Source organism: Pyrgilauda ruficollis, unplaced genomic scaffold, assembly GCF_017590135.1.
Source record: "Pyrgilauda ruficollis isolate IOZ18807 unplaced genomic scaffold, ASM1759013v1 scaffold13, whole genome shotgun sequence".
Lineage (NCBI taxonomy): Eukaryota > Metazoa > Chordata > Aves > Passeriformes > Passeridae > Pyrgilauda > Pyrgilauda ruficollis.
The window spans coordinates 2,821,155-2,845,217 of NW_024511432.1; the positions used below are offsets into that span (position 1 = coordinate 2,821,155).

Below are 24,063 nucleotides of genomic sequence, written 5' to 3' on the forward strand. Positions count from 1 at the left end.
TGCACAAAAAGAAAAATATTTTCACTTTGCCATTTACTTCTGCTTTTATTAGCATGCTGCTCTTGAGGTCAGCTATACCTTTCTGTCCATTAAGGCATCTTCTTAAATATTTTCCTGGAGAATTTTGCTCTCTCCATATTTGGTCTTTGTCACACGATTTAGATGCTCACAAATGCGCTGGCATTTAGAGCATGAGCCCTCGCAGTTGAGGGTACAGCAAGATGGAGCTTTTCCATAGTGTGATCAGGGGCAGAAGTTGTCACCTGCAGCCTGATGTTTGCCCTGGCTCCCCTCAGCCTGTGGGGACGAGGCAGAGCTGGGCAAGGGGCTATGCTGGGCTGGCCACCATGCCTGGGTGGCTAGAACGAGCTCCATGAGATTCCCCCTCTGCTCCAGTCTCCCCTGCCATGCTCCCCACTGAAATGGGCTTTGTGTCCATGCACAGCCCCTCCCTCAGACCCAGCTGGCAGGGTGGGGAATATTTGGAAAGCTGGGGGTGCCACATGCATTCCTTATACACCCACCCACCATGGTGCACAGACACACCTGTCTGCACCCACACCCCTGCGCAACAGCTGAGGGGACTGACTCTGAATCAATGCTCACTTTATCATTTTGAAATAAAACACAACCACTGAAGGCTTCCTTTAATGAGAAGTTGACCATGTGTTCGCCCAGGTGGGTGGATAAAATTCCATGTAAACGTGATCATATACACCAGAAAGGAGGTTATGATCTAAAACTGGCTGACAAATGCTAGCGTGGAGTACCCACTCCACAAAGCCTCTGGTGCCCTGACACCAGCAATGACTGATTGCTACTTGAGGATTTTTCAGCACAATTTTGCCACAAGGTAACTTTTATCATCCTGTGCCAACTACTCATCTTGAAAAAACACCTACTTTTCTCTTTACACTTTTGAGATGTCTCCAGCTCTAAAAGCTGCACAGTAACCCAGGACTGCCATTGAGTTTGCATTATTTCCTATTTCTCTATGCCATGCTTACTCATGCTATGAATAGACACCATTATCTCAGCTTCTTCTTATAGTTTCCTAGAAAAAGGAAGGCTCCTCCAGATTGTCAGGATTTTGCATCACCATGACATCTGTGTTCCAACGAGAATGGATTTAAGTTAATTGACGTGGGGCTAAGCTCACCCTATCCTTGCCTGGACAGTTATTTCTTCCAGGAGAAGAGGGATGGCTTTTCAGAGCCACTTCACAACACCTCAGTCCCTTTATACCATGACAAGTACAGAGTGTGCACTAAAGCCTGGACCCTCATTCCAGAGTCAATCCGTGCCAGAGGAAAACATCAGCAGAGAAATCTGATCCTGAGCATCCTCCTGGCAGCTGGGCCATTGCTGGGCCTCACTGAGCACTTCGTGCCTGTTCCTGATGTTTCTCCTGGAGACTTTGCAGATCTCACATGTGCCCTACCACCTAAACCTCTCCATGGTACGTGGTGACTCTGGACAGTCAATGATTCAATGGCAAAAGAAGATGGCTTTCCTGGAGAACAATCACTCCATGGTCATCAGCAACATGAACAGCCAGTCTCTAAAAATTCACCTTGTCTTCCTTCAAATCCAACAGTCACAGCACCTTTCACCTGCTGCAGTATCCCTGTCCCCAGGACACAGCAAGGACACCTCTCCAGTGTGTGGGACCTTTATCACAGACATCAAATTGTTGACTCCACACTCCCATTCTGGAGGCTAAATCACTTCTTCACAGACATTATCTTACTTCCTCCCCATTTCTTGAAGATTTTGTCCTGTCATACTGTGTTGGCTTTATGTTTTTCAGCATGATGGATGCAGCCTGTGCTTTTAATTGCTGTTCTTAACACAAAAGAAAAAAAAAAAAAAGGGCAGAAGAAGGTTCAGGTTGCCCAGTTCCTTTGAAATGTGGTGAAGCTGAGCCTGGTCACTCCTCTTTGAAATACACCACCAAGCTCTTTCTTGGTTTTTTCTTGGTAATGAGATCTCTTCTTGCTTTTCATGGCTCCCTTTTGAGTTCAGTGATTTTCCTGATGTTTATAATTTTTTCAAGCCTCTCTGACTTTCCAGCATAGTAGAAGCTTCCAGTTCAACCACGAGGTTTTCAGGCCTGTCTCTGTTACCTCATCCTGCATTGTTTTTCAATTCTTTGGCATTTTCCCATGGGCTTTCTTTGCACTTTCCAATAATTTACTAGTCAGTATTTTTTCCTTTCAGCACTTTCCCTTCAGCCAGAAGTACCATGTGTCATATCCAATAGCTGCTGTCCCAACTGGGTACAAGTGATATTCTTCTGTCCCAAGTGGCACATCAATTTCACTGTCTCGAAGCATGAAGCACTTTTTCTACACTTCCAATCTCTGTTTCAGCTTTCTCTGCTAGTCACAGATTTGTTTTTCATTTCAGGTTATAATTTCCCACAGAACTCTTCAATTTACTGTTCTGTTTTGCCTGCTGATTCAGGCTTTTTCAGCTGTGGCTCCTGAGAGCTCCTGCTCCCTGTGCTTCTTGTTCTTTTGTGGCTTGGGTCAGGGCTCTGTGTTTCAGGTTCTGTAGGGAGGTTCTGGTATACAAGATATTTCCTGGAAAATAATTTCAGCATAAAACAGGTTGGGATCTGTTTCAACAAATGAGTCATTAAGCAAGACAGAAACAATATTCTAGTGATTAAGTACATATAGGACTTGTAGGAAAAAAAATTACTTTTATTGCTGCAGCTTCTGGGAGAACGTAAACACCGTCATTCATTCGGATTTGGGTGGACTTAATGGCTACATGAGCACCTGTCAGGATGTCACTTGTGGATGCAGAAACTGTTGAACTTCCATAAACAAAATTCATTTGGGCAAACAGATTTTCCTCTTATAAATTCTGTAGAGCTCCTGTACAAAGGTCAAGATACTCCTCTTCTTTCAGCCTGTTCTCTCTTCATGCACTCAGCTTGAAGCACGTGAATTGTCCCAGTAAAGACAACAAAACCATTACTCTGCCTAAAGCTAGAAATGCAGCCAAGTACCTTTGTGAATTAAGATCTCTGAACTCACAGGCATAAACTGAATTAAGGCAAAAAAGGATTGTGTACAAGTGAAAATAAAGCTGTGCAACATCTCCTTTGTCTTCAAACTGTTTATTTAATAGACCCTTAGGGATAATAATTCCTGTCAAATAAAGTGTATACCTATTAAAGAAAAGTAAGAAATATCTTTTACCTCTAAACTGCTGGAGATTTTGGTTTTAGAAATACAATAATGGTAAATATTGTAAATTCAGAGATAAACAACAGATCCTGAAGATCATCCCTTGGCAGTGAGCAAAAAACCATAGCACATCATTCCTCAAAATTCAATACCAACAAAAGACAATAATAATAACAACAGCAACAATAACAACAATTTCCTCAGCTAAATCTCCTGTTATTTTCTCAAATGGAAAAAAGAACCTCAGAGTGAAGAATGTCTGTACGATGGCAAATGTGGACCTGTAAATTAAGACAAGGGCTGCAAGTTTTGCCTCAATATTTACAAGAACTCTAATCCCCCTTCGTTAATTTCCTGCAATAGACAAAACAGCAGAGAAATCATTAAAATTATGAGCACTCCTTTGTATTTGAAAGGGAGGTTTCCCCCCTGAACTCTCCAGGCATCCATGTATCTCTGGGCTTTCAGGAAGAGCTAAAAGGGGATTGCACTCTTTCCAAAACAAGTAATTTTTATCAACCCAATTGTGATTATTTTCCAAGAAGAGGATAGAATCAGAAAACCTAAAGGCAATTAGGCACTCTTTAGAAATATAGCCAAGAATCATCTCCAGGTTATCCTCATGAGAAATTACACTTGCTTGCCTTTTTTCTGTCATCCAGTAACATGAAACCATTTTCAGAAAACCATCAGTGAGAGAAAAAAAGATACCACTTTATCTTAGTGCACTTCTCTGACAGCACAGACTGTTCCCTAAAATTTCCTCTGGTATATTCAGAGTAACATTCCAGCTCTGCCTAGGACAGAGCACAGCACAGTGCTGCCTCAAAAAATGAGAAATAAAGACATAAGCTGTACTCTCAACAGGAAGTTTAGTTTGTTTTTTCAACCAGATTTTCATTATATCTCCCTATTCCCTTCTCTTCTCTGCAGCTTTGCCTCTCTGAAGTTAATTGGCAGCATCTCTGTCCTTAGAACACAAAGGATTTCCACATTTTCATGGTCCACAGCCTGATCATTTCTTTGCAGGTGCTTCCTGAAAAGCAAATGCAGTTTTGCCTGCCTTACTTCTGATGCTCTGCCCTAACCACAAGTCATACCAACCATATTTACATCAGATAAAAACCACACTTTGCATCATCTTTCTGTAACTGTTCCTCCTGCATGTCTTCAAACATTGGCAGGTTGGAGGCACATCTGGTTTACATCTGGCCTTTTCCATTACATCTTAATATCAGACCACAAAATGTTTTCAAATGTTTAGGTATTATCTATGCAAAAGTCACATAATTTTGGGGCAGTTAAATTCATGAATAGCAGTGTAAATATAGAGGCAAACTCAGAAAATTGGGCAAGCATGGTAATCAAAATTGTGATTAAAGCACATGTGGACAGAGACACTCTCTCCAAGAGTCCCTTCAAAGTGGGGGATTTACAACATCACCACCATAACCATTCACTGTAAATAGTGACAATATTAAAAATGAATCACACACAACTTAGAACCCCAGAACTGAGCTTTGACTCTGCAAAAGGGAAGAAAGGAAATGGGTGGTAGCATCTCCCCATTGCCATTTGGGTTATTAACCAAGCACATCTGCCACGTGCCTTCCCTCCACCTGCAAACTCTTACAAACATCTCCGCCTCTCAGCAGTGGAATTTGCTTATTTTTAGATTTTCCTCAGAGTTACATCAGCCAGCCTTTGAAATGAAAAACGAGCCATGATTCAAAAAGCATGAAGCAATCAGCCATGACAAAGTGTCACCTGCCCCCAGCGCTCTCTGTTTGCTGTCACTTGAAGGACAAGCCCCCCACTTCCAAAGGCTGCAGCCATGTATTTTTCCTGTTGAGGAATTGTGACCTCACTCTGTGTGTAAGCAATGGCTTACATTATTGTTGTGATTGAATGCTATGTACTGGATGTCCCCAGTTTCCCCTTCAGTGCTGAGATCTGAAGGACGTTCCCATTCCTGGCTTTTTTCAGCCATTTTTGTGCTGCAATTGCGTCCAAACATCGTCAGGAATGACTCAGTGACAGATGATCCTGCCATGGAGCAGGGGCAGCAAGGACCCTCAAGGTCCCTTTCAGGATCTGGGGGGGTTTGATGGTTCTGTGGCAGGCAGCATTTTAGTTAAATGGTGTTTTTCCTCTGGGCAATCCACTGACTATGGAAAATCTGTGTATTCAATGTAATTTTTTGTTGGTTTGCTTCCCTTTATTATACTGTCCATCTTAAACATTTTTTATCATGCAGTAACCTTTCCCCTGACTCACAAACTGTTTGGATGTAAGCAAATTTAATCCCATTAAAATCACCATGACTATCCACTCATAAAACTCTACAGATGATTTAATAGGCTGCTGAATGACAGTCCTGAGACCCATTAGGCCTAAATGTCCCCCGAGAGCCCAAACTCACAGACACTTATGCACATTCTTAAAAATAAACACAGATATTCACATGCAAGTAAAGAAAGAAATATTCACAGCTATGTTTTTAAACATGCACACCTGCAGAATTAGAGCCTGCCTTAAAAACCTTCCCCACCTGGATTTCAGATATGATAACTGATTCATGCAAATGAGCCTACACCATAAAACTATTTATTTCTACTTTCCAGGTGACACAACTAGCAAGTGCAACTTTAAAATGAACTTTTCCAACTTTTAAAATTGGTATTAAAATACTGTTGGGCTCCAGGTGGAGGTCATTCCCAAACAGGCACAGATTCTATGGGGATAAGTCTGCACAGACACTTCAGAATAATCATCCCTTGTAAGAGATCCCTTCCTGAGCTGTGCAGAGCTCGTAACTTGTTTTATTAATAGTGTAAATTATCGCTTCACTTTTATTTTTTAATTTCAAAACTGTTTTTAACAATATATACGACAGCCTGAGGGCAAACATCTCTCTTGGAGGCATGCAAACTTTGCTGGAATCACTAAGGGTTAGGCAGGCGTAGCTTCAAAGGCAGATTTGGGACCTATAACATTAATTCATCCACCAAATGGAGCTCCAAAATCCATTAAGGAAAAATAACTAGTAACCATCTGTCTTTATTCATCAGGCTGAAAGCAGTTAATCAAACCTAGTGGACATTTTTACTTTCTTCTTTCTCTCTCAACAGCTTTGAACACAGATGCAGCCTTTCCATAATTAAGCTGAGCATTGTAGCTCCTAGACAGATTAATTCTGGAGAGCTTGTCAAAAATGTCAGATGGTAGACAGGTTCTGTGTCTTATCCCTGGGATTTCTGGGATTTTTATATTTATATCTACATATATGGGCAGATTCAAAACACAGTTATTAAAATGAACAACCCTTTATAATTCTTAACCCATTCTCTATAATGTGGTGGAGTTTTTCTCTCTCTGTTAGGGATGCAAGCCAGGATAGGACCTCAGCAGTGAGCAAATGTCTCCAGGAACTGAGCTGAAATATGGGATGCAAATGGGCACCAGAAGGGAAATACTTTTGCTCACCACTGAACCACATTTTTAACTGAGGGGCAACAAATTCTGTAAATACATTGACAGTGATCTGAAAACAACATAAAGTGTTCCAGATTACAGGAGTTCCATTCTAACAGGCTGGAATATCATTAAATAGCTCATGCCTAAGAGCTATTCCAGGCACGTGCTTTCAGGAAAGTTCTCAGACAGTTTCTATCAACTTTAAAAGGATACACACAAGTATCCAAGGAGGCCTTTAGTTCTCAATTACTTTTAACAAGGAGCTCTTATGTGGGTTTGATTCCCTTTTTCTGAGTTCTAATATTTGAAAGCAGAGAGCATATCCAATTCTTAAGGATTTTATATTACCTGTTAAATATTATGTTTTTTCAATTTAAGTCTGCAGTCAAATTTATGGACTGAAGCTAGGATCTAAAAGACCCTAGGAGTAATTTTTGCTTCCTTCAAACTGGGTTTTTAAAGAAAGTAAAAGATCACGTCAAACACATCTTCGTGCAGATAAAATAAGAATTTCAATGTCATTTAAAAGTTCAAAGTTTAAAAGTTTTTACCATTACAACTGGTTACAAAGAAGAGTCAGGTACCATTACGTTTGATAAAATAATGCAGCCTGAAAATCAGAGGTGCCAAATAATGAGAGATGGTCCCAGAGAAAGCCACTCAATGACTGAAGCAGAGAGGCAGGTGGGGAGGTTTTCCAAGCAGCCATTAAAACTGGACCACAGGAAGTACTGAGGCAAATCAGTAGATATTGATCAAACTAAACTAATAAAATTCAAACTAAAATTAAAAAAATTATAAGGAGCATGTCTGTATCCTTAGGAGTATAATTTTCCCTTCATATGTTTAGCTGCTGATAACTGATTCATCCTCAGTCTTCTGTCCCCACAGTTACATTGAAAATGGCAAATGGAAATGAGGCACCCAAATGCACTTGCAAAAGTGGGAAAGAAGTACCTCTAGATACCAGACTCTACAGCAGAAAATAAAGAAGAAAGAGGTATTTTGAAGAAAAACTCTGCTGGCACAATCTCTCTTTCAAGGATGCTTCTTTCCACCAGAATATTTCACCACCTAACTGTCATAAATGCTCCAAGATGTGAATACCACTCCCACAGAACACATCAATGAACTGAAGCAGAGAGATCATCTTCTATTTAGTGAAACATCCCAGCCTGGATCATGGTTCTCAGTCCTGTGCTCAAACACTCAGGGATCATCCTGATGGGAAATGCTCCTGGAGCACACACAGGCGACACCCCATCAAAGAACACTTTACAGACACCGCAGCAAAGGTCAGCTGACAGTTGTGTTGGAGATGCTGATACAGAATTTAACTGGAGAATGAGTAAAAGTAAGAAGATGGCCAGCTGAGAAACTCCAAAGTGGGCAGTGGAGACTGGGAGGGCTCATCAGAAAGGTGTCAGCATCTCTCTGAATCAGAGAGAAGTGTAAGAAATGTTTACGTATGTACATATGTAAATCGGCAGATACGGGTGGGGGAAAATTGCTTTTACACAGAAAGACAAGGAAAGAAGATATTATTAATCCATGGGAATCATGCCAAAAGCATGAATAAAACTATTATGCGTGAAGATTTTGCCCATGGCCAACTGTAACTATGACACACCTGGCCTCAGTGTTGTGACTCACAAAGTGTTTCTTACACACAAGATAATCCTCTTCTATCTACTTAACTGATGTTAACATCCTCACTTGGTTAATGTCTGTAATCAGAAACAAAATTTCAGCATTGATAAATCCAAGCACAATTACTGAAGATATATAAATTAAATTTTAAAAATGACAGGAGTTTTTAAATTCTGAAGGTGAGGCTCTTCCTACTCTTTTGAAGGCACAGATTGTTCAAACTTGAACCAACCTGCCAGCAAAACAAGCATCAAATCCAAGACCTTCAGTGAGGCACAAACTGTACCTGCATTGCAGCAGAGGCACATTGAGCTGGAATTTATGGACAAAGCAGCAGTGAGGTGCTAATCCAGGCAAGGCTCCTACAGAGTGCTGTTCTGCAGAACTGCTACAGGTTCAGTCCTGAACGCTGCCTCAGTTTCACAATTCTGGGAGGATTCTTTGCACTCCACTCTTCCCTCTTCTATCACCTTTCACACATCTCCCTTGCTCCAAGTCCAACTGGAAGGAGCTGAGGGGGACCCTGCCACCCACTGTGTCCCTCCTGAGAACAGAAGTACCATGGAAAACTCTGGATTTAACCAATACAGGTCAGAGTGGAGATACCTCAAAGATGGAAAAAGTACAAACTTGAGTCTCAAATGAGTATGGTTAAGGGCTAAGAACCACAGAATCATTTAGGTTGGAAAAGACCCCCTAGGATCATTGGATTCATAACAGGAATTGGTAACACTGAAGTCTTTAAAACTGGAACTTTATACTCTGTGAAATTTTTGTGAGCATGTTAAACAGCTACTGCAGCCTCACAAGGCTAAAGCACAATCCAGCCTTGTACACACCTGCACAAACAGGAATGCATTCAACAAATTATCCATGGATGTAAAAGTTCAAGTTTACAGTAATGCCAGACAAAAAATAAAGAGGGAAATACAAAGACTTCTAATGAAAAAGGGGAGAAGTGGCAACAATTATTTTCATCCGTTCTTCTGAATGCCATCACATGCTTGGGTTTGTGCTGCTATAAATATGTCCTTCTGTAATCTCTAAAATCTCTAAAATGCCAGAGATCACAGAAAGCTTTTATAAAATCAGTATTTACAGTAAAGGATCTTGAAGACATAGATGAATGGTGTTAAAGGTTTACATTTGATACCTCAAATGTAAACTGCAAAAGAACAGTTCAACTACTAAAAGAGCCAAAATTGGACAGCTCCATCACCCAGAGACTTCAGAGAGTGCAGCTGAAATACAACACTCATAACTCAAAGGCTGCAGATGCAGCCACAGAACACAGGCACCAGAAGGGAAAAAATGACTCTGACAACTTAGAGTGCTATTGTGAAGCCCTCAGCATGAGGCACAAAACAAGCTCCAGCTACTTCATTTGAACTATACTCTGCAGTACTCACATACATATGTTTAATTTAGCCATAATTTATACACTAAATATTTCTCTATTTATTCCATAAAGGAAGACAGTAAATTAAAAGTTTGTGACATACAGCACCTTCACCCCAAGATATCAGTGATGATAATCACTTCAGCTGTTATAGCCAGAAGCACCAAGCAGTCAATTTGTTCAAGAAATTCAGTAACCCAAATAATCGAGTAATTCTCATTTGAAGAAGTCTGAATTATGGAACTCAATAATGATGTAATAGTGGACCAAGACTACCTGGGAAAACTGGATTTTGTGGCAGTAGATGTTAACTGAGACCCCTTTTTAAAGTGTGGTTTACAGGAGATGGAGCCCTGCCTCCTTGTTTAGCCCTGCTTGAGCCACTTCTTTTTGTACCAGAGGTAATGAGGGAGTTTCCAGCCAAAATGGGAAGAATGACTGTAGCCTGTTCTCACTAGGGACATCCCACATTTGAAATTCTCTTCAAGTTAATAAACTTCAGGACACCAGGGGAAGCCCATCATGAACAAAACCCTCGCTGACATGGCAGAGTGACACATTTGCACACAAGACACAGGGAGTTTGGCTGCACAATATATTCTTTCTGACACCTCCAAACTCTGAGTCATTTTGGTTTCTCAATTACAATTATGGAAGGCATTTTCTTCATTAACAGATAAAACATGATGGGAGGTGGGATGGTTCTGCCTGATAAGCTAATAATGTGCATGCTGTTGAAGTGTGATTAACTGCCTGCTTGAGTGGATGCCTGTTCCTAGCACAGATTACCTTTATTTATGGCACAAGGGAAAGGAGCCAGGACCAGAACTGCACAGGAAACACAAATGGTGAAATCTGCTGGCTTTGCCATTAGCAATATGGCACTGAAGGGATTCTCATTGGCCACTCAAAGTGCTTCCACAGGCTTTCCCAGAGCAATTTTTAAAAGGGCAAAGGAGCTCAGTCAATGCAAACTCAAAGACTTGGGGAAAGAACTGCATCAGATAATGTTTTCTCTTGGAAAGTGTTAAAACAACAATGCTAAACCAGGCCCTCTTTTTTTTTTTTTTTTTTTTTTTTTTTTTTTTTTTTTTTGGTAACTTGAAGATTACGTATTCAACTTGAGAAACCTTCATTATACAAGAAAGCCAATTACTAGAACATGTTGTTCCTCTTAAGTCATCTAGAAGAACATTTCAGCTTATGCAGTTTGTCCATAATGTGTTTGATGTTTGATTCTTCCATGATCCTATGATGAATGAAGAATTAAGCTGATGTATGACTGGAATTAATCCAGTGTTTTCCACTGGCACAAATTCTGTTTCTGTGGGCTGGATACTCTCTGAAAGACATTGAAGCAGCACTTCAAATGCAAAACTCCTTCAGAAATGTTTTACCATAAGAATCAAAGAAAAAATCAGATATTTCAATTCCCTCGTTATTCAGATCTTGCTTCTCCTTCAAAAGATGCAAAAAATCAAATTTAGTTATAACCAGATGCTGCACCCACAACTTGTGCCACAAGGAGTGAAAATTAGGAGCAAGAATAGCTTGCAGTAAATTACTGTAAGTTATAGCACACCTCCAGTTGAATAGATCCCACCTTCTTTGTGTTATCATTCCAGGATGAAACATGTCCAAATAAGGCTTTTGAACAGAAGAAAATTGTATGTTTCTCATCTTCGTAACATCAGTAATTTCCCTCCATTTTAGACTTACTGGATTTATTTTGTTTTGACTAAGTGCTTTGAGCCTTCAAAATTTTTGGTTCTGAACAAATCTCTTTTAAAGGAAAACTCAGGCTTGTGTCAGAATCTCTTATCTTGAAATAGCTCAGAACACAGTCACACATCAGGCCATGATAAAATGCTTATGAATTCTGCAATCATTAATTTAGTGGAACAGAATAAATCAGTATGAAGGATACACAAGAGTGTGGTGTTCTTGCAAACACCAAGATGCCATTAAGGAAGTCTTATGGAGGTTATCTTGCTCAAGCACAGCTGAAGCAAGAGATTTTGTCTTCTTTTGTTTTCCCCTACTTCCCCTACTCTTACCTAATCTTTCCTCTGCAAAATTATGTAATTTTTGGAATGTTTTCAAGGTCACCACAGAAAAAAAATGGCAGTAACATTTTTTTAAGCCAATGTCCTGATTTCATGCAGCTCTAAGTGCCTGAAAATGGGAGACCACGGCCTAGACCTTGAACACAGAACCAGGAATATGAAAGCACCAGGAGTGTGAAGACAGAAAATATTTCTGCAGCAAATACACTTTGTTTCCCTCTCATCAAGTGCATTTTCCACTGAGAAACCCACAGAAATGCTACAACAAATTCAGGCCCTGTGTTCTTGCTGACACATCTCATCCTCACCACCAGTGTCTGCAGACTTCCTACACGCACACAGAAAATTAGCACAGTACAAGATTTGGATTAATGAACACATTTTGCCTTGAGTTTGTTCTGCATATGGTATCTACAGCACATGATTAGCTGCCTGTGAAGCTGAAAGATGCCTTAGATCCTTCCAAAAGATCAAAGCAGTTCCATCAACTGGGTGTTCAATTATTAGTGTCAACGATTCATAACAGACCAACCTCATCTTGCTTTTGCTGGAGGGTAAGGCTTCTGTAAAGCCATGGATAGCTGAATTAAATTATAAATCACTTCAACAAGAAGCCTTTCCTTGTTCTTAGTGTGGTAAATAAGGGCATCTTGATGCACATCAATCACACCTGAAATTGAATCAGACAATTACTGGAATGTAAGTGTATAATTACCTTCTGAAATAGTCTCCTATTGAGAATATAGAAGGCTTGCTTTAAGTAACAGAATCAAAGACATTCAGCACTGCATTCCAAAACCTGTCCTCCCCTACTCTGAGAGCAAAAACATCTGTGAAAGCATTTGCAATACTGTTTTACTAGTCTTTCCATAAGACATTTCTTAACATACTAACTTTTAAAGTATATAGTCATCTCAGGTACAAAGAGGCTCAACCCCTGAGCCCTTGCAGTCCTGTGTGCAATATTGAAATTATTAATGAGGGTACAGGATGAGCTAAAATTTGGCTTTTACTTCCAAGGTGCTGCAATTACATAGAATCACCTTGTACTGCTAAGGACTAATATTAGTGCAACATGTTATGCAAACAGATATCAACACCTCAGAACATCAGGTAACACATCAGGTCAAATTACCACTTAAAAAAACACAGGAGGCTTAAGAGAGCTTAAGATCAATATCACAGGAGCAAACACTGACTTCAGACACCTGGACTGAAGTGCTCAGCAGTGGGTGAGTCCCTGCAGACTCTGTTCAGCTCCATGGAGGTTATGAAGATTAATATATACTCGTTCTAAGAACTGGGTTATTGATGTGCCCTGCAGGGTACACAAAGAGACACAGAGACCACAAACAGCAACTTGACATCAAAGTAAAAAGGGAACACAGTCCTGTGCTCAACCATTCACTTATCCCAAAATATGCAAACTTTCTTCCCTTCCCTTTAGGATAAATAACTGCTATTTTTGGAAATGGGATAATCTACATTTTTTGAAGCATTACAGAATGGAAAATAAGTTAATTTCTGATGGCTCCACAGAATGTATGCATCACTTCCTACTGCTGAATGGACACCTCAGAATCAAGCTTGCTCCCTAAGAATCTTCACCAAGAGAATTCAAAGCATTTTCAGTGTCTTTTACAGTAATGATTTTTCACAACTAGCTCAGTGAGGATGACCACAGTGCAGCCCACCCAGAAAATCCAAGTTAGCCAAGGCATGACTACTGAGCCTAAATTGTTGTGCCCTGTGAAGGAAGGTTGCCCTGTGCCAGCCTGTTGTTTGCATCACACAGGGCACATGTGCTGTGTGAAATACCTCGCTGGAACTAAGCCCTACATCAAATTCAACAGTGACATTAATGCTGTCAGTGCTCCAACAGTGCTACAACAGCTCCCTCTCCCAGGGCACGGGTGTTATCTGAGTGTGGAACTGCAGAAGGAACCAAGCAGACACTTAAAGTAGTTGGTTTGACTGGCAGCTGCTTGGTATTTCTGCCCAGCCTGTTCTTTTGGGGTGAAACAGCTGAAGTTTGAGCAGCTTGTCCCTTCTGAAAGCTGACTGCACCCTCCTAGACCCACACTCCCAGGGGAAGGAGGGGGGTGGAAGGTTCCCTCTGCACAGCCTTGAGCAGAGCTGCCTCGAGCAAATGAGCAGGGACAGACCCCTGTGAGCAGGGACAGCATCACATCCCCGCCCCTCCATGGGTTCTTCACTGGATCTTGCTTCTGGACATGTATGGAAAGGAACTTGTTAGCTACAGGTTAACATTCACCCCAAAATCCACATCCACACTCAAGATGATCCCAAAACTCTAATAAAATGGAGGTTTATTTTTTGACAGTACAGAAAGAATTACATAACAAACATAAAAATCTTCCTTCATCCAAGGACCTCAAAATACTCTGCAAATAGTCTGACTCTTTCCAAGACTGTCAAGTAGAGGCTACTTTCCATTTTGATAAGGAATCCACTGCTGCCTGCAATTTCTTCTAGTCAGAACTAAAATGTTTATAAAGTCATATCTGCTAAAGTGAGAGAGCACAGCAGAATTAGATTAGGAAAATTATATAAAGCAACAGCTTGGATGAACAATTCAGTGAATGGTGTTCACTAAGCAGTAAATACAATAAATACTGAAATCCTTTTCCTTTCTCAGTGTGGAAAAAATTGGTTAAGTTTTTCCATTACTGGAACTCACACAAAAAAGCAACTAGAAGCACTTTGGATGGTCATCTCCACATCACCAGATGTATGACACTTCCACAAGCAACACTGTACAGTCAACAACAGCTGCCCTAAGAAGTCGGTGCTAACGTTTTCAAAAGGTGTAACTTGCACACTTCTCTGAGCTCCTTAAGCTCCATAAATCTGATTTCCTGGTTTATTTTTACAGCAGCTCCCATCTGAGCATAAGAAACACAAACGAAACCGGCACAACTATAACCTCAGGCAGGGAAAAAGTTCAGTGACACCTTTGTCAGAGAACACAAATCAATGCTCTGAAGGTCACGAAGGAAACCTCTGCCAGAGCCAAGATGAAAACTCAGACTAGCATTTTTATCCATAACACTTTCCCCCTTGAAACATATTCCAGTCTCATCTAGACTGAATGTTGGATTCTAATTTTGAACATTACAGTTCTAATTTCCCTCACAATGTATGTTCTGTTTTCACCTCTTCAGTACTATTTTAACCAATTGGTTTTGCATGTTTTAATAAGGCCATAAACATGGTTGGTTCTACCTAGTTTTAAATCTTGTTCTCTTCTCTCATGGCATTGTTCAATTAAAAAAAAAAAAAAACAAAACAACACAATTAAGTAATGCCTAAAAGAAATCAATCAAATAGCAAGAAAACAGTAAGCTAACGTTTATTTTCCCAGATGAAATATTGCCCTGCTTCCTGAAATAGTACTGCTGGCATGCTTTGTATTTTGATGACCAAAATAATTTTACTAGCTAAGTATTTTAAATTGCAAAGGGAACCATATGAACTAACATACTATGAAAGAATAATCAATTATTTCATTGCTTATTCTTTCTAACTTGCACTGTTTACAGCAGCTGCTTATTTAGCTGATTTAAAGATTCCTTTGCAGCCCATTTCAGGTTCACTGCAGATAATTCCCAGTTACATTGCAAATCCTTCTATCCTGACACATTTTGCCCTAACGTGCAATTCAAGGTATCAGTGCAATCTCTTCAAGTAGTCTCCTTCCCTGCATGCTGAGATACATGCAAGGCATGCTCCAAAAGCCTGGATCTTTAAAGGGAAAAGTAGGGTTTACATGTTTTTTTAAAGAAGGACACAATCTCAGCCTAACATTCTATTATGTATAAAATGAAACTGGAAGTCTGTTCATTTGATGGCAAAACAGAACTTATGATACATTCATAAAGCCCATAAAGCCTTAGGAAAAGCAGAGTCTCACAGGAAATGAAAAACCAGTAATAAATGGGTTGTGCAAAACTGAGATCTGAGAGTCAAGTCTTAACACCAGATCTGTCAATGTCAAAGGAGGACAATATTTACCCACAGCTTTCACAGACATCACCATTTTGAAGGAATGAATCTTCCTCACTAGTCTCTGAAGTCAAAAAAGGACAGCTCACTATAATGAGAAATAAAACTGATAGTGGCTTAAGAGCAACATCTTTATAGTATCTAAACCACAGCCTTATTATAGTCACAATATCCATAATTCTGAGATAACCTGTCCCAATTCACTCTCTGTAGATGATATACCAGGCAGAGAGCAAGATAAAGCAGGAAGTACAAAGAGGGGTCTCAGTCCTGCAAATTGTCCTGGATGGACACAGCACAAAGTCCAGGGGACAGACAGACGTCATCCTGAGGTTAACAGCTGCCTGTTCAAACAGAGGGATTTACTCACACGACACGGAGGGTGAGGTCACTGCTCAGAGAGCACAAAGCTCTGCGAGTTATGAGGAGAAAGTGGCTGAACATGGAGTTTCCAGCCTTGGAGATAATGCCAACACAAACCCATGGAACCCGTCTGGCTGGACCTGCTTTGTGCAGGGGCTCAGCAGGGCAATATCCTCCCAGCCTCAGATATTCTGTGATCCTTCAATATTCTATTCAAACACAAATTCTTTGATCAAAAGAGAGCCACCAAGTGCCCTAATCTCAGTAAGACTCCTCAAAGGTAAAAAAAGCTTTGTGTCCACAGATCTCAGGGAAAGTTCAGAACTCTTTTGGACTTTGCAGGTGATTAAACACTTGGGAAAATATTCTCAAAACCTTCATCAAGATTATGGATAAATCCTGAAGGCATATACAGCCATCCTTATATTTAGTATTCAGGAATACGTAAGGGATTTTTCTGCTTGTGAGCTAGAATTCTTATACCTCTGTGAACACACCATTGATTATATGTCTGGATGGTATCTTAGGGGATGCCTCAAGGCTGTTTCAAACCCACTCTCCTGCTATAGACAGGAGACAGGGAAATCAGCTATGACTGAAGGATGCCCTCCACACCAGACACTCTGCACATCCCCACAGGTGCAGCAGCTCTGTATAACCAGGCACAGCACCAGCTCCATCTTTTCTATTTAAGAGTCCCAGAGGTTCACCAGCAAAAAATCATTGCTAAAGAAAAAAAAAAATCTTTAGTACTTGCAGAACTCTTAGAATCTGCTTAGTTCTAACTCTTGCCAGCCATCCATCAAAAATACAACAGAGCCTACTGCATCTACTTCTGTCAAGGTTTTGCAAAACAGAAAGGAGTTTTGCAGAGTTTTAAGTAGCTTTGACACTGAATCTACTCTCTGGCATTCCCCAAGTGGCTCAGTTCTGCAAATGAAAAATGGAATACACCACAAGCCAGACTTTGATCATGTAAGTCTTCATTGTTTTCCTATTATAGCTCTCTCTCACAGACAGCTGGGACTGCTGAAGTGAACTCAGGAGCAGTTCTGCTGCAGCCAGGCAGTGCTGGGCAGGGTCTCCCCACTGCCAAAAACATCTCAACCTCTGCACAGGGCACAGCAGACTGCTGTGAGTGTGCTCCGTGGTTCAGGCACATGATAAACCCAGCAGGATGTGGGACAGCCACTTTGATCCAGGGAGATGCTGTGAGGGCACAGCTCCCCCAGATGTGGTGGGACATTCAGCTGTGGTACCTCACAGAACCAGGGAATCACAGACTCATTAAGGCTGGAAAAGACCTCCAGGATCATCAAGTCCAACTTTTGACCCAACACCACCTTGTCAACTAAACCACAGCACTGCCATGTCCAGGAACACCTCCAGGTTGGTGACTCTAGCACTTCCCTGGGCAGCCCATTCCAATGCTTGACAATCCTTCCCATGAAGAAATGCTCAGAAGCAAGTCCAGAAACTCCCGTGTCCACCCAAATTATCCAGAGTCAAGGGCTCCTCGGCCTCTCTTAAGTGTCCCAGACCTCTGCGGAGCCTCACACCCTGGGATGACACTTGCAGGCACCCCCTGAGGGAATCACAGGATGGTTTGGATTGGAAGGGACCCTGAGGATCATGTAGTTCCAGCCTCCTGCCATGGGCAGGGACACCTTCCACTAGACCAGGTTGCTCCAAGGCCAGGGATGGGGCAACCACAGCTTCTCTGGGCAACCTGTGCTAGGGCCTCACCACCCTCAGAGGGAAGAATTTCTTCCTAACATCTGATCTAACACTACTCTTTCAGTGTGAAGCCATTCCCCCTTGTCCTGTCACTACATATATTGCAAACAACCTTGCCCCATCCTTCCTCTGAGTTCCCTTCAGCTACTGGAAGACCACAATTAGATCACCCTGGAGCCTTCTCTTTTCCAGGACGAACAATCCCAGTTCTCCCAGCTGGAGGCAGCTCTGCAGGTGGGGTTTCACCTGAGCGGGGCAGGGGGGGGCAGAATCCTCCCCTTCCCTGCTGCCCCCATGGGGGGATCAGCCCGGGACACGGGGGGATCAGGGCTGGGACATGGGGGGTTCAGCCCGGGGGTCCAGAGCCGGGACAGGTCCAGCTTCCAGCCAAAACACCCCCGAGCTCTTCTCCCATGGCTTCTCCAGCCCGGATCGATCCCGGGGGCTGCCCTGACCCGGATCGGTCCTGGGGGTTGTGTACAAACACCGGGCCGGGACAGGCTCTGATTTCAGCACCGAGCCGCCATCCCAGAGCGCCTCAGGCTGAGAGGAGAGGGCAGTGCTATAAATGAGAAGCTTGACTAGGCCAATATTCAAGCAGCAATCAATTTATTAATTAATATGGTAAAGTATGAGCAATACAGCGCTGGGTGTAGCAGGGGAAATCTTCCCTCCAACTGCACACCGATAGTTGGGGCTTACAGATATTTATAGGGGTACTCATAAACTTTCTCAGCAGTTTCTATTCCAAATTTTTACGTCACAATTCTATACACTATTGTGATTTAGTTTTTCTCAGGATGTATCTCAGAAAAGAGTATCTATCCCCAGATGGTGGGGTCCAGCTTCCGAAAGAAGAAAGAAGTCTCCCAGCTGGTGAGGTCCAGATTCCAGATGTGGGTTCACCCTTTAATTGCAAGGACTATAAATCTCATAACAGTGATGTCCAGCTTCCCTTGGTCGAAACTATCAATCTTTGAGTTGATGTTCATCTTCATTTCTCAAGCTGCTTTTCAATATTTTGTTAAGGCATCAAGATAAGCATGTTTCCTTTTTCTATATTCTAAAGCTATAGTTTTAAAGATCCTTACTACAAGCAATAGTCTAGAATTATACTTCAAAAGGTTATTATTGCAAAACTCTTTTTATCTAGAAGCAGAAAGTTCCTGTCAAACAGCAACATCCTTAAAGCTTTAATTTGAATGCTCCTAAATCAACTTAAGACTTATAAAGGTTAATTGTGAACAAAGGAAAGGTTCAAAGGCCTTCTTCCATGCTTCACCTCCTCAGTTATTTATTAGAATTGTCTTTATAACTGTCCCATGGTCAGTTGTATGTACTGACAGTTGTATGTCGTGCCTGTATGTACCTGACACGAAACACAGCTTTGTATTTCACAGCAGCAGCATTACCGGCCCAGCACAGAAATCCACATGAGCACAGGCAGGCCAGGCAGCACAGGCCGGGCAGCACAGGCCGGGCAGCACAAGCCAGGCAGCAGAGGCCAGGCAGCGCAAGCCAGTCAGCGCAAGCCGGGCAGCACAGACCAGGCCAGGCAGCACAACGAAACACAGCTTTGTATTTCACAGCAGCAGCATCACCGGCCCAGCACAGAAATCCACATGAGCACGGCTGGCGAAGCCAGGCAGCACAGGCCAGGCAGCACAGGCCGGGCAGCACAGGCAGCACAAACCAGGCAGCACAAGCCAGTCAGCGCAACAGCACAACCCAGGCAGCAGAGGCCAGGCAGCGCAAGCCAGGCAGCGCAAGCCAGGCAGCACAAGCCGGGCAGCACAGGCCAGGCAGCACAAACCAGGCAGCGCAACCCAGGCAGCGCAGGCCGGGCAGCGCAGGCAGGCCAGGCAGCGCAACCCAGGCAGCGCAACCCAGGCAGCGCAGGCCGGGCAGCGCAGGCAGGCCAGGCAGCACAAGCCAGGCAGCGCAGGCCGAGCTCCCCGCCGCCATCTCGGGCCGGCCCCCGCCCCGCCCGGCTCCATTTCCCGGGATCGGCGCCGCCCCGGGAATCGGCAGGGACGGGCCGGGACGGCAGCGCCGCAGGTACGGGGCAGCCAGGGTGGCACGGCCCCATCACAGCGCTCCGTCCTCCGGGAGCAGCTTCCCTTTGGAGCCATCCCGGCCCTGAATCGCCTCCTGCTCCCCGGCGGCCGGGGAAGGGAAGGGCCGGAATTAAAGCGTGAGCGAGAGCAGTGAGTAAGGACGGGAATGTGCGGCGATGCCGAAACGCGGACTGGCTTTAATGGGTGTGTGTGCGGTGTTTTGTAGGTCAGTTCCAGCCCACGGTGCGGAAGGACAGAGGATGGAAGAAGGAAACGCTGCCAAGGAAAGAGTCCTCATTACTGGAGGAGGGGGTTATTTTGGCTTCCGGTTAGTGCATTAAATAGTTATTACATACAGGAATAAGTGTATGAGGTTGCTGCTGGAGAGGCAGCAAAATCCATCTGTAGGAGGGAGACCTGCGGGCCTGAGACACCTGATCCAGGTGTTCCCATCTTCTGGTTCATTCGGGGTCTCAGTTTTAAAACACCTCAGTTACTCCGATTCCAGAGGCTACAGCCTGTTACAGCCTCAGCGACGCTGTGATCCCGTTTCCAAATGTCAGGCAGCAGCTCCTGGCAGGCATTTACCTGTGTGCTCACCTCTGTAGAGGGGTGGGATCACCATCATCAGCCTGCTCTGAAAGACAAGCCTACACTTGTACACACATTTTTCTTTTGACCTGCAAATAGTTATACATGTGCTTAGCTCTATAGGTTAACTCCAGCTGAAGAATATATTATTTTCATGAACAGTGATGGTTTAGGATTAGGGTTGTTAATAAGGTGCACATTTCCATTTGAAATGGATTTCAGTGAAATCCATTTTCCCTTGCTGTAGCTGGCTCCGCAGCCCATGTAAAGAAAAAAATCCTATTTTGAGCCCTAGACAATAACTGTTCACAGAGGGGAGAGAGATCACAGTCAGGACCAGAAAATAAAGTAAATTTCAAGTCATGGGAAGGAAAAAAAAAAAATCTCAGGAGATGCCTATCTGACTTCTGCTTGGCTTTTCCCTCCACTCTCATGTGTCAATACCTGTGACTTGGAGTAAAATGTAGACATGTGGCAAAGCATTCATAGCAGCTTAGAAACATCTCTCCCACTCCTCCATAAATTTCAAACACAATGGTGAAGATCAGCCTGTTGTTTTGCCAGAACTGGGATGGCACAAAAGCAGTAAGATAAAACAAGTAAACCTTTTTTTAAAAAAAAATATTTGGCAATAGTTGCACATCTGAAAATTGCTGTTTCTGATCGGAAGGGGACAGAACTTCAGTTATTTCTCTTCAGAATTTTCATTTACAGCAGTCCTGCCTCTTTTTTCTTTTATTTTATTTCTCCAAGTATTGATGGAATGTGAGAAATCAGTTCAGTACCTAAACTATCACAGCTTAATCTTCCCTATCGTGGGGAGCTGAGCATTTAAAAGACTCCTATCACAAGAATAATCAGCATAAAAACAGTTAATAGTCCTCTCTCCCTTCCAGGTGAGATGGTTCATGCTCCATGGTGCTGTATCCTAACGTATGGTTTCTGTCACGTTTCAGTTTAGGTTGTGCCATGTATCAAAAGGGAGTCGATGTGATCCTCTTTGATGTGGTGAAGCCACTTCAAGCCGTGCCAGAGGGAATGAAGTTCATGCAGGGGGATATCTGCTGCCTGTCTGAAGTGGAAGAAGCTCTCGGAGATGTAATCTGCGTATTCCATATCGCTTCCTATGGAATGTCCGGCAGGGAGCAGCTGAACCGAAAACTTATAGAAGATGTTAACGTGAAAGGAACAGAAAATGTCATCCAGGCCTGCAGGAGCAGGGGAGTGCCAAGCCTGGTTTATACAAGTACCTACAACGTGATATTTGGAGGCCAGATTATAGAAAACGGGGACGAGTCTCTGCCTTATCTACCTCTGCACCTTCACCCTGATCACTACTCCCGAACGAAATCTTTAGCTGAAATGAAGGTGCTGGAGGCAAACGGTGCCAAGCTGGGAAATGGGAGAGGTGTCCTGAGGACCTGTGCTCTCCGGCCAGCAGGGATCTACGGGCCCGGGGAGCAGAGACACCTGCCAAGAATAGTCAGCTACATTGAAAGGGGACTGTTTAAATTCGTGTATGGAGACCCTCTGAGTCTGGTAGAGTTCGTACACGTGGACAACCTGGTCCAGGCTCATGTCCTTGCCTCCGAGGCCCTCAGAACCAGCAAGCAGCACATTGCTGCAGGCCAGGCCTATTTTATTTCTGATGGCAGGCCTGTAAATAACTTTGAATTTTTCCGACCGCTAGTGGAAGGTTTGGGTTACAAGTTCCCAACCTGGCGCCTTCCCCTCTCCCTGGTCTATTTTTTTGCATTCCTCACTGAAATAGTTCATTTTCTTGTGGGGCACATTTATAACTTCCAGCCCCTCCTCACTCGCACGGAGGTTTACAAAACTGGTGTCACACATTATTTCAGCATGGAGAAGGCGAGGAAGGAGCTGGGCTATGACCCCCAGCAGTACAGCCTGGATGAAGTGGTGGAGTGGTTCAGATCCCAGGGATGTGGACCAAAGCCAAGAAATTACACCCTCATACACCTGCTTAGGGATGGAGGACTGCTTGTGCTGCTGATTGCTGTGCTGGTCTCCTGGCTTCCATCTGCAGTGACATTTTCACTCTGAAAGATGAAATGCTGAGGACAGAATTTAGTTAGGTTCTCTGCTCACTCTTGGTTTTGACAGACAGGTAATAAAAGATTTTTTTAAAAATACATTTTTGTGTGATTGAGGTAAATAACAGCTTTATCCCCAAGGAACGGAACTGCTGAGTAAAAAGGTGCAATTTTTTATATATTCATTCTCTTCAAAGTAAAATTGATCAGATCACTAACAAGATGAATCTCAGCACTACTGCAAACAGCATTTTATTCTCAGGTACAACAGCACAATACAGTGAATGGAACAAATCTCCTTAGGCTGACTTTTCCTCCCTGATGGGATTATACTCCTGATCCCTGCCCTTTATTCCTAAAGAGTTTGTGTTACGTGATCCGGAGGAGAATAAACTGACTCTTTGATCACATTCCAAACCCCAGTTCTGCTTCCCAGCTTGGATGTATATATGCCTAACCAAGATTAACTGATAAACTTCTAGACAATAAATAAATGAGGTTTTTACATGAATACATTCTGGTATGCTTTTCCTGAGTTAACTCTGATATCTAATGACATTTCTGGAAAATGCACCATGCTTAATCTAAATTACAGCAAAGTGCTTGAAGCACCACAGATTTGTAGATTTTTCTAACAGTAAAATATGCCTATTTAAAATGAATGAGCCAGCTGAAGTGCATTCATAAATAAAACCTATGATTTTTTTCCAGCATTATTGAATGGTTAAACAAATAATTTATCAAAGACATTTGGTGAGTGATTGCATTCACATTCCACTATTTATAAAACACTTTTAGCCTTTAATAATATTTCTTTAACACCTGACACCATCTAAATAGAATTTCAGCTTTGTGATAAGAAGATAAACACTTGCTACAAGGAAACTCATATTTTTGTGGAATTTTAAGATTAGAAGACTAAAAGTACAGGTCACAGCTGTCCCATGCAATTCCATCTGCCAATTTAATACATAAACTGAGAAACTTCACCTCAAATTTTAAACACAAAGTTGTTTTCCCTTAACTCATCAGCATTGCAGCTTCTATACCCCTTGATAAAAGCAGAATCCTTCAAGAATTTAAAACTTCTCTTTAAACTTTAGTATTTCCATTTTAATGGCTGAAGCTACACTGATCTTAAATTAATAGTAACTTCCAGATACTTCTGTTCAACTCTGCTGCAACTGAAGTGGGGAAGTGAAGAATAAGAAGCAGAGCAGTTCCATTGCACTGTTAGAGGATTCTCAGAAAACAAGAGGCCTAAAGAGAGGAACCAAGCTAGAAATCCACAGCCTCCTCTGCTTAGAAGATGCCGATTTTTACAGCTCATGGTGACTGAAGAGAGCATTATTTTTTGACTGTTGACTTCTCTTCCTGATAAGTTTACCTTAAAAAAAAAAAATAAAATAAAAAAAAAAAAAAAAAAACCCCCCAAAATATTAA

The 24,063-nt window shown here is 42.4% G+C and overlaps 1 protein-coding gene across 3 annotated transcripts; it reads left to right on the plus strand.

Annotated features, from left to right (window-relative positions):
* Window positions 1-19,905: 19,905 nt before the first annotated feature.
* On the plus strand, window positions 19,906-23,669 carry SDR42E1 (short chain dehydrogenase/reductase family 42E, member 1). Of its 3 annotated transcripts, none has more exons than XM_041458754.1 (3): window positions 19,906-20,125; window positions 20,202-20,303; window positions 21,523-23,669. In XM_041458754.1, exons 2-3 carry the CDS (start codon window positions 20,236-20,238, stop codon window positions 22,628-22,630), a joined length of 1,176 nt encoding a protein of 391 aa, XP_041314688.1. In that variant the 5' UTR covers window positions 19,906-20,125; window positions 20,202-20,235; the 3' UTR covers window positions 22,631-23,669. The 3 variants fall into 3 exon arrangements, with proteins under 3 accessions (XP_041314688.1, XP_041314687.1, XP_041314689.1); XM_041458755.1 differs by having other exon boundaries at window positions 19,921-19,976; XM_041458753.1 differs by having other exon boundaries at window positions 19,906-20,303.
* The last annotated feature ends 394 nt before the right edge of the window (window positions 23,670-24,063 follow it).

Excerpts from the sequence above, each read along its gene's own strand:
- SDR42E1 (XM_041458753.1), top strand. The coding sequence starts at position 20,152 with ATGCCGAAACGCGGACTGGCTTTAATGGGTGTGTGTGCGGTGTTTTGT. Across the intron at positions 20,304-21,522 it reads GGGGGTTATTTTGGCTTCCG|TTTAGGTTGTGCCATGTATC; the intron begins GTTAGTGCATTA and ends GTCACGTTTCAG.